The following is a 15,668-nucleotide window of genomic DNA, read 5'->3' on the forward strand; positions in this document are numbered from 1 at the left end:
CAAATAAAGATTAAAGCATTACCAGCAAAAAGTTTCTTAAGATGAGACTGGATAACCAGAGGATTCGTGGACTGTCCTAAAATTTCTAATAAATCATCATCTCCAACAAAATAGAATCTTGGAAATGCTGAGCGCTTTTCCTATATAAAAACAGAATAAATCAATTTTGTTGATTTAAACCCAAGCTTACTGACTCTCTTTATAAAAAAATGTATTAATGTTCACTGTACCTCTAAAAACTCATTCAGAGATTTCTGACACCTCTGAAGTTGGTCAAGTATGGTAGTTAAGGTATTTTTTATTCCTGTCCGGGCATTCAGTGATGTTATCCTATTGTCACTCTTAATATCTGCCATAATGGACCTTGACAGAAAAAAACAATCATAAATAAATTATAATTTTAATTTTAATATTATATATATAAAGTTATGTAAATAAAAATTAACACACAAACAAGTAATATAAACAGCTGATATATAACTTTTTACGTTTTGTTATTAATGATGAAACATTTCAGAATTTGCCTCAAGGTCTCTCCAATGTAATTTAAGAACAATTTCTTGCTAAAATTTCTCTACCCAGAACCAAGATAACTTAATTTTTTGACTTTTATTTCCATTTAAGTCATTTCAACTCAAGCCAAGACAGATAATGGTATCATATTATTTTTCCATATAACCTACTCCCCTTTTTATCTTTTTATTTGTTTGGAACAAATAAACCATCTGTTTCCTCCAAAACTGTGTCACTTTCTTAGTGAACAAAGTGATAGTCTTCAACATGATTCTTGAAGAAACAATTCCATCCCCTCTACTTCTGCTGCTAAGACTAACCTTGTGTTTGCCTGCCTTGCTCACAGTCTTTGATACTTTTCAAGATTCCCTTCTTCACGTTCCCCATTAAATGAAAACATTACTACTTTTATTCAAATATATGTTGCCATCACACATATATATATTCTGAATTCTGAATATATATCTTCCTGCCACCAACCTTTTTGTTCATACATATGCCAATTGTTCCATATATTTTCACTATGAAGAATTTCCAGACTACATGTCAAAAGATACTACAAAAGGTAAGTTGCATTCCATAACACTAACCTAAAGTTTTCATCAACTCTGTTAAAACGAGCTTGTTCTTTGGGGAGAGCTCCACGACCAAATATGGGTTCCAAATAGACCCATTTCCTTTGAATTTGGTTTAAATTCTGCAGGTACTCATCCAAGTCAGCTAGCTTTTTTTCCCAGATGGACACTTTATCTTCAAAACCTTTGTAATACGGGGAGTCCTTCAGAGACTGAAGAAGGCAGCGATGATCTCCAACTTGATTGACTGTGTCCTTCCAGTCTTTAATAAGCCTGATAGTCTTGCCTTGGCTATCTTCATAATCTGTTAACACGAAGACAGCTCCAACTCCCCAGAGTTCAAGCTCACGTAATGCTTCTCTGATTGTGATTTCACCTTGAGCTCGACAATTCAAATCCTATTTAAAAGCAAGAATAGATCTCATATGAAACTACAGAGCTTGCAATAAACTCTGCATTCAAAAATATAACACAAATTCTACTTCTACAGTATTTAAAATATATGCATATGGAAAAACATATACCACATAAAGTAAGCCATAAAATAAATATAGATCCTGTATTTAATATTATTCATACCTTAAGCTCCATTGCGTTTTCAATAATGGCATCTGTCACTTTTAATAGATCTCCAAATAGCAACCCCTCAAGTGCAGTGCCTCGGGGGAGACCCAGAAGACGAAAGAGATCCAACCAATGGTCTGGAGAAAGATGTTCTCCTCTTACATATTTTAGGAGTGGAATTATCATCTATAGAAAAAACACACAGGTAAATCCATCTAGGTGTTAGGAAAATTGCATCTCTTTGATTACAGAGTGACATGCCATTCAAATAAAAATAAAATTTAAATTCTTAAACTGAAGTACAATTTTTTCCAATTCCTGAATTTAAAGTTTGGGAGTATGAGGAGTATGAGTCTGAAGACTCACTGTAAATCTATGTCTATGTAAGCTGTAATGACCATTCCGTTTACTGTAGAGAACTAAAGGTTCCCAAAATTAAGTGAAATGTTCAAAACACTATCAGAAGACATTTTGTTAAATATTAACATGGTTTTATTGTAAGAAATTAACATTGAGGTATAGAATGGAGTACATTACCCAATAATACCAAAACACTTTTTGTTTCACAGGACTTTTTGAAATTCATAGAATCACAGAATTATTTGGGTTGAAAGTGACTTTAGAGATCACCCGGTTCCAACCCCCTTCCTATGGGCAGGAACACCTTCCACTAGATCAGGTTGTTCAAAGCACCACCCAACCTGGCCTTGAACAGGGTAAATAGCATCTTACTTTATATTTGTCCACTTCTTTTTGCAACTTTACTGTCATTACAGTATGCTCTTTCATCTTCCTCAGTCTGTCATGCCAGTTAAACAAAAATTCTTCAAATAGGTATATCTTACTTCTGCAGAATCAAACATAAAAAGGTCATAACAACACAGTACTACAACCACACCTGTATGCCCATTAAAAATAAAGTAACAAGATGTTACCTAAAAGAAATCCAGTCTTCTTTGGCTTTTTCCTGGAAACCTTGATAAAACTCTTCATACAGTGCCCAGACATCTGCACAACTCTGAATATCTTGACTTACAGCTTCTGACAATGATAAGTCAGGCTCCTCCAACTTAAAATGACGGCATTCTTCACTGCATAAAAAGATCATTGCATTATGCATATTCCACTGTACTTTCATAGGTTAAGAAAGGGTACCACACAAAAATCATCATACTTTTTTAAGAAAAGTCATTAGTTTTATTGAAGAATATTGCTGCCAACTGCACTTTCCTTATAATCCCCTTCTTGAATAAAAATAATAAAGAAATATGAGTGATAACTCTTTCACACAATAACCTTCTCCCATAATCACTATCATTTTCCATAAACTTTCTTTTATTTTTTATTTATAAGAAAGTTGAATTAATTTGTGCCCTCAAAATCCAAGCTGGAATTGAAATATTTTTGAATTGATCATTTCTTCCTGGTGGTAAAAAGAATATGCTAATTTTATTTGCCATCATTTACATGCCAAGGTAAGAAGTTAAATAGAAAACCTTATCCTCAAGATCTGCAATAATGAGCACAGACACCTACTGGGAGAGGTAAGCTCCTCTCCACTTGTTACAAGATCCCAAATCTTCTCTTAGTGAGAATTTCAAAAGTCAGAATTAAGCCTTTGGGGTACAAACTTCCTTTTGCAAGACCTTAAGAGACTTCTCAATTTATTTATGCAAAAAAATCTAGAAAAACTTAGCTTAAGAAATTCATGTTACGTAAAACCAACAAAAAGGACCCTGAAAAGCTAATGAAAAACATGTAATACAAATTAAATTACTTACAATATCTGTTGTGACAAAAATTAATGAACATTTTCTGAGATACTATTGCTGTAAAAGATCAATACATTAGTGAATAAGATATAGAGGGAAATAAACACACATACATGAGTTTTTCTTTCATGATTTTAAGTTCATCAAATTCTTTTTTTTTTTCCTTTATCATCTGAGCACTTTGTTCGAGTACATCCTGACCACCTGTTTCAATTACATCATCACTTGGCTTTAGCTGATCCCAGCGAGCTTTGAATTTTTCCAGATCTTGAAGATATACATCGACACGTGAAAGCACATTTCCTTTCATCACTTCCATCTGCAAAGCAACAGGCAAAATCACATTACTTATTGGTTTGTATCTACAACTATGATCAAAATCAAAGCATCAACTTCAAAACTTTATGACTACCTGATCAAAAATCAAACTCAAAAAACTTATTGTAAAATACCTGAAGAAATATTTCAACTTAATTCTCCTCACTCTGCTTTTCTTTTAAAGGAGGTACTACTTTTTTTATCATGCTAGTACTTGAGACCTATTTATTCAGCCTATGCTACCGACTTAGGCTTGCCTCTTATAGCATATAGAAAAAATGCTATATGTATGGCAAATTGCTATCTTCAGTAGAACTTCAAATGAGCTTGCCTATGGACTGGAATTACAAGACTGTGCATAGGTTAGCAAAGTTAAGTGAAAAGAAAACAAAAAGCTTCAATACTAAAATCATGACAAAGAAATGAAAAGGCTCTCTTTAAAATGTTATCCTCTTTTCCTCTGTTAACCGTTGCATTCATTAAGCCATTTCTGTCACCAGAAAGCTGTTTTGAGACAGAATTACTACAATACAAATTTATTTTAGCATCAGTTCAACGAAAGTTTCCCCTAGTTACTGTTTCAGAGTTAACAGTTACTTCTTAAGAGTCTAAGTATTCTTCCTTAGACAGCTCTTCCTCAACTCAGTAACATCATGTTATTTTTGAACTGACAATATTTATGGATTTAATATTTAAAAGTATTGTTCCAGATATATTCAAAATCATTTCAACATTTTCAAGTAAAACTTTAAGCTTTCATTGCTACCTGCTCGGCAATCATAAGCTGGTGGCTTTCCATCATTAATTCAAATTTATCCCATGTAGCTCTTAGGTTACTGATACTGTCCAAACCTGCACCAGCCACAGTTCGCAGAAGTTTGTTTTTATCTTCAGCCTCTTGAAATAGGAGAAATATCTAAAATTGGAAAGATCAAAAATAAGTGTGCATGTAAAAATTCAGCAAATCCTGTTTATCTAAAGCAGATACATATGAATCACCAATTCTGTATGCATAGATAATAATCTTATATAGAGCTGCTTTTTTAATATTGTTTAAGAATAATATTAAAATATTTGAAAAAATAGTATCTGAGGTATTTAGAGAAATTCTAAACCCTGATCCTAACATGAGATATACAGAAGTGAATGTTAACTATGAAAGAGGTAAGTGCCACCTTATATATTGCAGAGATCAACTCAATCAAATTGAAGAAGAGCAGCAGAGCAACAGAATGTGATAAATCTGTGTGTATGTTTGCTGGCTTTGGCTGGGATGTAGTTAATTTTTTTTTTAGTAACTGTTCTGGACTGCTCAAAGTGCTTATGAAAGAATTGGAAAAGGAGACCAGTCTGTGAGATTATAAAGTTTACGGATGATACTATGTTATTTCAGGCATTAAAATACTTCACCTGAGAAGATCTGCAGAATGAATGTGTAAGAAATAATGACCAATTATACTGGTGACAAGCAAAATTCAAGTAGATAACCATGAAGTGACAGAAATGTGAAAAAAATAAATTTCACATGTACAAGTTGAGTCCTAAGATAAAAGCTGCACTTGACTGCTATCTTAGGCCTATGACAGCTAGTTTTACCAAAATGTGAGCTTAATCTAAGAAGTAGGAAGCAAAACAAATATTATGAGTCACAGAGACCAAAAAGATAATAAGAGGTAATATTACAATTTCATCATGTAAATCCATGGTTTATTCAGATCTGAAAAGCTTTAAAAAATCTGTTGGTCACACAGCAAAATGAAATAGAAAGGAAAGACTTATCAAAAGGCAACAAGGATAATCAAAGTTATGAGTGGGCTTATGCATAAGAAAAGATGAGAATAACTAACACTATTCAATCTGCAACAGAATTCGCTGATACTAGACACAACAAAGTAGAATACAGACATGTGCCATGAAAAGGAAGAACAGGAACTGTTTGGTCCATATCTCTTCCCATATAAGACATAAATGGCATGAAGTTAACAGATGGAAAAAAATAAAAAGAGGGGTTCTACAAGTAATGGGTAATTGATCTACACTTTACCAGAGTATATTTTGGATGTCAAACATATGTTTGCTCTCAAGAGAAGACAAGGTAAGGCTGTGGAAAAGAAATCCACTGTGTTATTGTACGCTCAGGAACCACATAAAACTCAATAAGGTTCAGGTTGAAGGTTAGAAGTAAAAAGTATCAAAAAAGATATCCTGATATTATCACTCCACTGCTGGACACAAATTACTGTGCTACATGGACTACTGCCCTATGTGACCTGAGCATGATCTTTACTAGTTATTTTTAAATTTAAGTTTCCATACTAGAAAGTAATTACAGTTTTATAGCTGTTGCTCTGGATAGAATAAAATAGTCTCTTACCCCCTCTTTTCGTTCATGTAGGCTTAAATATTTTAAATTGTCTTCTGCTACTTCCTCTACAGTCTGGGGCCTAATCACTAGTGTTTCCATGGCATCAGTGAGAAATGTAGAAACATCACAGAGGTGAGCTACATAAAGATGGAAAACAAAGTTACCATGGAGAGAATATTTCTAGTTTTAAATATCCAAGTCAGACAAATGCACAAGGATACAGCATTAGTCGTAAGTATGCGAAGTATTTATTTAAAAATTGCAGAATACAATCTTGTCTACTACCTGAACAAAAACTGTACATTTGTGTTTACAAGTAGCTTTCCAAATGTAATCCACTGTGTCCAGTATATGATTTAGACCATAAGTATCAGAGCTCCTTCTGAACATTAAACATTAAACATAAATAAGTGAGGCATTTATTTATATACTTTCAAAGGTTATAAGAGTCTTTCTTTTTTTTTTTTTTTAGGTAAACACATATAAATTGGTTTTGGGTTCTTTGGGTTTTTTTCTATTTATTTTGGTTTGGGTTTTTTAAAGAGGCTAACTAACCAAAGCCACCTTGCTTTACATATTGAGAAGATTCACGAATCAATGCCTGCATAAGCTATAATGTTGTATTTACCTAACAAGATAAATCTCTTTTGATACTGAGAAAGCAGCTGTACAGCTCCAGGAAACCTTCCAGGAAAGATTCACTTTTCAGGCTATGAAATAATTCACTTCCTTGCACAATCCCTGTTATATGTTTCCTGTGACAACCATTAGATTTAAAGCACAAAGCACTGTTATTCCTCATCATCTATGCTTTATTCCACTTTGTCCTGCTGTTCCATATATAGGTTAATCACCCAAAACAGGGAAATGTTTTGTATTCTTCAACACAGCTTTAACAGTTTTGACAAGCAATTCTATGGAGTAAGTCCAGATTATTTTAGACTGCTCATGAAGTATTTCAATTTGTAAAAGAAAAATCTAATAGCATTTTTATTACATTTTATGACACCTTCTCAAACACCTAGGAAATTCTCCTCTCTCAAACATTAAATAAATTTTCTTCTCTGAAGAAACAAAATTTTTCTTCAGATAAAAGAAACAAGCAAGACAATACGCATATGTATTCTTTTACATTTGTAAGAGAGGTGGCCCAAACAAGAAAACAGGAAAGATACACAATGGACATCAAAGGGTCCTAGGCTACATCTGTAGTGAAAAAGTAATATCGAGGAATACACAGCTGTAACAGATTATTTTCTCTGCATTGTGACTTTTGCAGTTCACTCTGCCTGAAAATAAATTATTTCTATAAAAAAGTGTATACATTAACACAAATGTGCCCAAGTACAACAGAAACAAACAAAACTACAATACTGCTCATTGATATTATTTACCTTGAATAGATTTTCTCAAAGAAACAACTAGAATGTCATACAACTTCTGGATGAAGTCATCGATCACAGTTTTCACAGGGTTGCAATTCACAGTTAAACAATCTATTCTGATCGTGCTTCAAAAAAATGAGATTAAAAGACAGCAAATATTCAGTAGCATACTTACTTGTTAGTATCTCTAGATCTATGTACAAGTATAGTTTACCCCAACTTCATAGTTTAATGAGAAATTTCCCTTATAATTCTACAAGTGAAAGTCATAGCTTCTTGGGAAATTAAGCCATAGTATTGAAATTTTTACAACAATTATGCATTTTACTTTCAGTTTTATGGGGACTGAGGTCCAATGCTCTGCTTCTCCAAATAGTTAAAAAATGGCTTCATTTTATATTACCAGTGCCATAAAATTCTGAAAGGCTATTACCATACTCAAAAGAAAAACACATTCATCATTTGTATATTCTTGTCTTTAATTCTCTGGTTTCCATTACAGTTCACTAACTCAGCCTTCAACAGCAATAAGAACTGAAGACAAGCCATAGAGAATCATTCCAAGGCCCTATATCTAATATATCAGTGACCATAAGTAGATACCTAAAGAACACTAAGCAAAAGGTCTTAGAGATCCCACACTTCATCTCTATTTTACTACTGCCTTTAAAATACCTGATAGAATACAATATTCAGACAAAAGAATAGAGTTACACTATACCTTGGAAGACGTTCTGCTTCTTTCCCTCTCACTTTTAATGCCTTGAAATTTTTTTCCCAGTCCTGTTTGCTAGAAAGGTGTGTCTTCACCAAATGTTCCATATCTACTTGGCCAATTACGACCCATTCCTTTCCAACATTATTTTTTTATTCCATGGAAAAGAAATATTTTCCAGATTAAAAAACAGTTTCTCAATAACATTAAAATACTCTAATAAAGCTTTCAAGTTACATTCTCTTTAACCTTTGTGCTTCTTCAATTATCTGTACATTTTCCTAGTGCAAAAATCAGGAGGTAAAAAACAGTTCGACATGTTCACACATCTAAGGCTATTCAAAACAGAAAGAGTGAAAAGTCAGCTATTATACAGAGTATTCAAAAGGAACTATAGATATACTTCAAGTCAGGCATGTACTTAAGTGGTTGGCTTGACAAGGATGGACTCGCTAAGCTTTCACTTATATGCCTTGAAGAAAAGAACAATTCACAAATGTCATTGCTCAACTACTTCTAGAATGTCCAAAGCATAAAATGATACAAATCTAAGTGAAAAAAGGTATGAGTAGGTCTACTATGGAAAATACCTTGAATTGATTAGAAACATCTGTCAGCCTTCTGAACAAATCCTCTGCTTTGCTGAAAGCGGTCAGAAATCCATTTGCATTTCTTTCAGTCATAACAGTGAATATAGACTCATCTTCTGCCTCACTTACTCCCCTAAACTGATTTGGAATAGAGATGAATCTCTTCATTTCTCTGTAATATCTAGCTCGTACTTCTTCAAAAGGAGGTCTGAATTGCAAGCGACCTTGCCTAAAAAGTGAAACAAATAACAGAAAAACTAGTATCTTAATGTAATCTGTGCCCAAATATTTTCTTTTAAGGAAAAAAAATTCTTACTTGAATGTCAGATCAATAATTATCTCTGGTAAATTCTCATTGAGTGCTTCTAAGCCCATTTGATACTGATGCTCCAGAGCTTTGTAAAGTTGATGATTCCAGTGTTGTCTCCAAGCTTTCATATCACTCGATTTGAAACCCTAAAATTTAACAATGTTTATTTTTATCTTATTCCTCAAACCATAATTATAAGATGAAACTTATACGGCAAAAAATCCAAAGACGGGGATCTTATTAAAATTCAGTAATCACACAGCTGGCACAGACCAGGTCATGGCACCAAGCTGGTCAGTGGGCAACATACTTAAGTCACAATGTTTAGTTTTAGATAGTCGTGTGAGGAGCAGGGAGTTGGTCCTTGTGGGCCCCTTCTAACTCAAGATAGGAGTTTTTGATTTTGTGACCAGTTATTGCATTTATTGCAATTATTTCAAATTAATACAGGAATAAAAAATATCCAAATAAAACAGTCTCTGTGGTAAATAAACATAGGAATTTCACTGATATTCATCACCCACTGGTTTAACCAGAACGTTCTTCAGGGTTACTCTAAAATGCACAGGACTCCACTGGAAATAACATAAAGAGCTGGCTGAATATGAGACTTAAACCTGTACCACACCTTCCATTTTCTTATAATATATAAGCTACCTTTTAAATATAATTAATAAAAATTCTTGTGTGTTTCCACAGAACAATGTTAACTAATAGATTATTGTAAAATTTACTTCAAAGAACTCAGTTTTTCATCGAAATCTGCTACACTGGACTGTAAGAACATGGAAAGCCTTATCATACAGTCAAGTTCTGTAAATCATAGAATATTCTGAGCTGGAAGGGACCCACAAGGATCATCAAATCAATCTCTTAAGTGAATTGTTCATACAGGGATCAAACCCATTACCTTGGCATAATTAGCACCTTGACCAATGGAGGTAAACGGTCATTTGCAAATCATGGAGAGATTTGCAGAAGGACAACAGAAGCTAGGAAATAAGCTAGAAACTCCTTCCAGGTTAAAAGGTTATTTTGTTTAATTGGAGATTTTCAGGCAGGGCTTTGGAGGCAGTCCAGGTTTGCTGCAGGAAGCTATACAGCTAAGGTCTGTCCTACAATTCAAAGCTGCCTATAGGAGCTCTTCCAAGATTCTAGAGATTAAGAAAACCTGAAGTTGTCTTAATTAAGCTTTAAAACAATTATAACAGGGTTTTTAAAGAAATATGTAACATATTGATGACAACAGCATTAAGACTACATCATCTTATAATTCTTGGTATCACATCTAGTCAAAGATTTTTGAAGAGTGACTGAAAACAGTTTAGGTAATTTTCCATCTAAAAACATTTCATAATATCAAAATAATTTTCAAACAGATCCTAAAGGAAATCTAGATTCTTTTCATAAAATATACCAACTTAAAGATAAAAATCTGCAAATTAAACTTGAAAAGAAACCAATCCAGATTATTTTTTATATTATCTTGGGAGAATGAAACCAAAATTAGAAGTAAAATACTGTAAAGACACTACATTTATTTGATTAGCAAATACCAATGGAAGTAATTTGCATTACAAAGCATAAGAACAACATATCCATCTAGGAATATAGTCCTTTGATTGCTGAAGGCTATAGGAAAAACTAAACTGGCTTGAATAATAACTCAAAATAGCTTACTTGGTAATATGATATTTTAAAAAAAATCATTATCATCTTAATGACACTAAGGGTCTTTTCCAACCTTAAGGATTCTGTGATTCTACTTAAAAGTTGTCAGTCGATAAGTGAACAAAAAAAAATATGTTTTTCTCATTATTTCAGGCAGAAATGCATTTTAATTCCAAATTTTATACATTTGTTTTATTCTGTGTGTGGATCACTCATTACCTGTACCAATTTCTTAATTTTAATTTGCATTAATGGCTCAGACACAATTGATCTACATTACCCAACGTTTTCGCATTTCCTCATCTAACACCTGTCATTGACCAAAAGTTCTTCTCCCATTGCTAATATGACAAAAAAAAAATTATCTCCATCCTCCTCATCTGTAATTTTATCTCACGTCTGGCATTAACTAGGACACAGATGTTTTCCTAAGACAACTAGTAACTCTTTAATCAGAATTAATTCAATCATGCTATGTTGGAGTCTTAAATCTTGATTACTGTTGAAAAGTCAAATGTTCGCAGTTTGCAGTAGGAAAATCAAACCCTGCCTGTGACTCGAGGCTGGCAAAACCAGTTCTGAGCTCCTGAAGTCCATCTTTCCAACGCTGCTGCTGCCGCAGTAGATCAATATTCATAAGCGATATGACCTGTTAAAAGAATTTTAAGGGATAATAAACACACTTATCGTCATGTAAATTAAAGAAAGGTTAAGGTATGCTATGACAGACATGACTTCAATTTCATCAGGAAAATATACCTTTTGTATGAAGTTTGTGTGCCACTTTCTTAGTTTTCTATTTTCCGTGGAAATCCGTTCAGCAGCACCTTGGAGTTTTTGGATGTAAGCCTCTAGTTCTCTGGGATTATCCCATGTTATTTGAGCTTTTCCTCCAGGACCTGATTTTGGATGCTTTAAAAACACACATTTGTAACATTTAATGACAGTCTATCAACCAACATCCAGAAGTGATAATATAACAAAAATGGTTTTATTCCTAGCAAAACAAATGGAGGACCTCCCTTTCCCTAGCTGCAATAGAGACAAGATAATCTGGCAAATCAGAGACATGTAGGGCATAGCATTATAGCTACACCAGTGCACTGGAGAGGGATTAATGACAGACTCCTAACAGAGTTTGAAATAGATCAACTGATGTTGAGACTGCTGCTCCACAAAGATAAGCAGACATCTAAAGATGGGAGGACACCTTAAACACCTCTCTTGGTCTTTGTTCTACATAGATCAAAACTAAAAATGTGACAATAATTGCTAATCAACTTCACCTGTTTATCAAGAAATATTTTTTTTTTAATAACAATGCAATAAATGTAAAAAAAGCAGCACAGAATATGCACAGATACCACTGAAATTAAAAAGACAAAGATAGGGGGATTCTTTTACCTTAATTATATGTTCAAATGCTAGAGCAGATTGTAACATCATTGGCTTTTGACTCCAAATCATTTGTTGATCAATAGAATTATAGAAATGTGCCACCTGTAAAAAAAAGAGAGCTTAAATTTAAAAGAAAACATAAAAAGTCTCATGTCACCTTTGCCCTAGCTGTAGGAGTATCCCAGATATCAATGACACCTCATGTGAAATTGAACTGAAATATAAGACAAACAAAAACATATGTGGCATTCAGTACAACCAAAAAAATAAACCACCTACCCCAAGAACCCCACACATACTGCCATTAAAATACTTGCTGATATACTTTCAGTGGAAAACTAGCAATGGTGAGGAAAAGTTGTTACATTTTATCAGAATTCCCTTTAGCCATAATTATAAAAATTGAAACTAAAACCAGGTAATCAACTAATTACTTGTATTTTTGTATATTCATACAGTAACTTCATATGGCTTTAATATTATATTTCAAAAGAAGACATATTCTGAAATTTTAAAGCATTTTTGTTTTCTTTTATGGACTTTTCTAATTTTTTCAAGAAAGAAGTCACTTTCATACAGACAAGCACAGCGAAAAGCTTAACCACACAGACAGAAAAGACAGCACTGTAGAGAAGTTCAAGCAGGGAAGTTAGAACAGGAAGTTATTATGGCATAATCTTATACCTGCTTGAGGATGACCGCCTGCTTGCAGAACTTTTGTGCAGTGTTTGCAAGATGCTGTATTTTAGCTGGTATAGCAAACCCAAGTGCTGAAAGCTGACGTACTTCTCTCAGCAGAGTCACCAAACGATCTGAGTAAAGTATGTTTAATGTTCCAGAAATGGGATCCAACTCCATTATAGGGCTGTTAGCTTGGATACTGAACCAAAATCAAACATATTACTGAATATAATTTGATATTTATCCTTTCTTAGGTGCATTTTACTACAATATAACAAACTATAAAAAACAGCTTCATGTCATTCTATTTTGTTTTTCTATGCATATTAACATTTTCATTTACTCAGAAATTATTCCAGTAACCCTTCCTTTAATTCAAAGCCAATGAAGATAAAACAGATCATTTTTGCTTACAAAGTGTTTCAGGTTTGTGACGATAGTTAACATGTAACTCACAGCAAGACACTATTCTAGATTACACTGTATCCATCACAGTCTGTCAAGCAGGAGCCTTACCAGCCCCAGTCTCCAGCGCCGCAAAGTGGCAAGAAAATAATGAAAGAACCAATCCTAAGAACCAGAACTTGCATCAATGGAAAATTTTGGTATATGCAGCCAGATGTGCATAAGAACATCAGCCTTTCTGCAGACTTTATTCTATTTTTTTCTCTACTTTAGCAATGCTTCTACCACAGAAGCATTAAGCATATAATAAAAATAATGCTTTCTTAAATACTTCAGCCTTACTCATTTTTTTCTTTTTTTCTTTTCTCATGTCTTTTCTAGTTCCCATATCCATTACATTCCCCTTTGTAGGGAGCTACTTCTTTTCTTGTTCTTTTAGTTAACCATTTCACATATTTTAAAATCTCACAATAACAAAATTTTATAGTAATAATAAATTAGATGGCTGTTATATATTTGAGTATTTTCATTAAAATAAAAGCTTTTGCTTAGTATAAACTCCTGTATCCCCTGTAACTGTGGACAAATTCTTTTCAGAGGAATTTTGCAACACTCAGAGTTGAAGACAGAAGATATGTACCAAATCAACTAGAATTGTTAAAATATATTTTAGTATCCCATACAGAAATTTTATTATTTTGGGAAAAAAAATTCATGAGGTTTAAATTCATCTGCTTACCCTTCTTTCATCTACCTCATGTAGACTGCAGAATTTCTTGTGCATAACAATTTTGTTACTCTACATGTGTTATCTGTATATCACAGCTATATTCTCATTTAGTCTCTATGCATTATCACTATAGAGATCACAATGGGTAACAAGTAAAAACAACAAGCAAATCAAACATGTCTTTCATTCCATTCTTTTCATTCCACAAAAACTTCAAGATTAGCTATTGATCTGCAATATTGGCTATTAATTAATAATTCATAATATTGTCCTATATACTTCATCTTACTAAGCAAGACTGGCAGGATGATGAAAGTAAAATAAATTGATCTATTTTGTCTCTCCATTCATTCTCAACCCTGTAATATTTTTTTTATTTCCTTTTGTCAAGTTCTAATGAATTATACCACACTACAGATTTCATTATTTAATAAACATTATTTAAACAAGAGTGTATTTACCAAAGTCCTGACTTGGGATTTGATAATTCTGACTGGATATTCCTAGACCAATCATCAAATTGTTCTTGCTCATATACTTTCAGCTGTTCCAGAAAAGAATTAGCACTTTGATGAAAACTTTGAAATCCAGGTAAGTCAGACAGAAGAGCCTCTGCCAGCTTGATAGAATCATCCATCTTAAATACAATAACAAAGAAAAGAAGGTTAACTTCCCAGTATTCAGTTAGAAAAGAAAAATCACTACAATAAAACTCAGTATTACAAAACATCCAAGTGGGATTCAAAAGCTGATTAGGGAAAAAAAGTGAATTCTAAACCATGTCCCAATGCCTGAATTCTCTTTACAGTAAACTGGATTTGAATAAGCTGTTCACTGATAACACTGACAATGGCACCCACTCCTATTAAGATACCCCAGGATATCCCACTTGGTCTTCAATTAAGTCTCTGTAAAGGTACAGATCTCCCATGAGTCTTCTGTTGTATCTATAAGGTCCATGACAATACTCAAAGGTATTTGAAATGGAATTTCACATCTACAACGGACAAATAAAAATCCTAGTCAATACAATCAGTGGATATTTGAGAGCAATTAAAAAATTCAGCACAGCCTAAAGCAGACATAAAACTGACATAAATCAGCTGAATCAGGCTAATAGGTATTCTGGGATAAATATCTTCTATTCTTACTCAAATCTAGAGTTATTGTAGAGGGCACTTATGTTTACAAAAATCATTTTGGTTTTCACTGGTCAGTGTTGTCCAAAAATGTTTAAAGTTTCCTACTAAACTGTAAATACAAACTTTAAAAAACAAGATAAATTAAAACAGAATTGTTGTACATTTACTGCAAATTCCCTGGCAGGCACAAGCTCAAAATGTATTACTCTTTGATTTCAAGAAGACACTACAAAGGCTAGTAATAACAAGTGAGGACCAGGATTTCAGAATCTAGGTATCTGTGAATCCTAAATACAATTTTAAAATGCAGACTGGAGGGTAAAATTTAACAAAAACACCTACTGTATGAATTTTAGTCTTTTTTTTTCTTTTTTTAAGAGGCAGTTCAGTTTACTACAGAAAGACTACATTCTGGGTCTGCTAATAAAATTTAACTTAGCAAGCAGCACCACTGATAAGGAACCTTGATTATATAACTCTTGGGAAGCCCACAATTTTTCTGTGTGGAATTCCCCACAGAAATGTCAAATACCA

At 33.3% G+C, this 15,668-nt stretch overlaps 1 protein-coding gene across 1 annotated transcript in view; it reads right to left on the minus strand.

Annotated features, from left to right (window-relative positions):
* DYNC2H1 (dynein cytoplasmic 2 heavy chain 1) overlaps window positions 1-15,668 on the minus strand; it is a 142,415-nt gene that overhangs the window by 119,440 nt on the left and 7,307 nt on the right. The window contains exons 11-28 of the mRNA XM_064718467.1: window positions 14,454-14,629; window positions 12,861-13,056; window positions 12,183-12,278; window positions 11,538-11,690; window positions 11,329-11,427; window positions 9,114-9,253; window positions 8,798-9,026; window positions 8,214-8,341; window positions 7,502-7,617; window positions 6,117-6,244; window positions 4,509-4,658; window positions 3,538-3,743; window positions 2,588-2,743; window positions 2,385-2,499; window positions 1,668-1,838; window positions 1,104-1,486; window positions 231-363; window positions 23-140 (exon numbers count right to left, since the gene is read on the minus strand). Coding sequence (XP_064574537.1) covers window positions 23-140; window positions 231-363; window positions 1,104-1,486; window positions 1,668-1,838; window positions 2,385-2,499; window positions 2,588-2,743; window positions 3,538-3,743; window positions 4,509-4,658; window positions 6,117-6,244; window positions 7,502-7,617; window positions 8,214-8,341; window positions 8,798-9,026; window positions 9,114-9,253; window positions 11,329-11,427; window positions 11,538-11,690; window positions 12,183-12,278; window positions 12,861-13,056; window positions 14,454-14,629 — 2,893 coding nt within the window. The remainder of the gene's footprint in view (window positions 1-22; window positions 141-230; window positions 364-1,103; window positions 1,487-1,667; window positions 1,839-2,384; window positions 2,500-2,587; window positions 2,744-3,537; window positions 3,744-4,508; window positions 4,659-6,116; window positions 6,245-7,501; window positions 7,618-8,213; window positions 8,342-8,797; window positions 9,027-9,113; window positions 9,254-11,328; window positions 11,428-11,537; window positions 11,691-12,182; window positions 12,279-12,860; window positions 13,057-14,453; window positions 14,630-15,668) is intronic.

The sequence above is a fragment of the Zonotrichia leucophrys genome, chromosome 1 (genome assembly GCF_028769735.1).
Source record: "Zonotrichia leucophrys gambelii isolate GWCS_2022_RI chromosome 1, RI_Zleu_2.0, whole genome shotgun sequence".
Taxonomy (NCBI): domain Eukaryota; kingdom Metazoa; phylum Chordata; class Aves; order Passeriformes; family Passerellidae; genus Zonotrichia; species Zonotrichia leucophrys.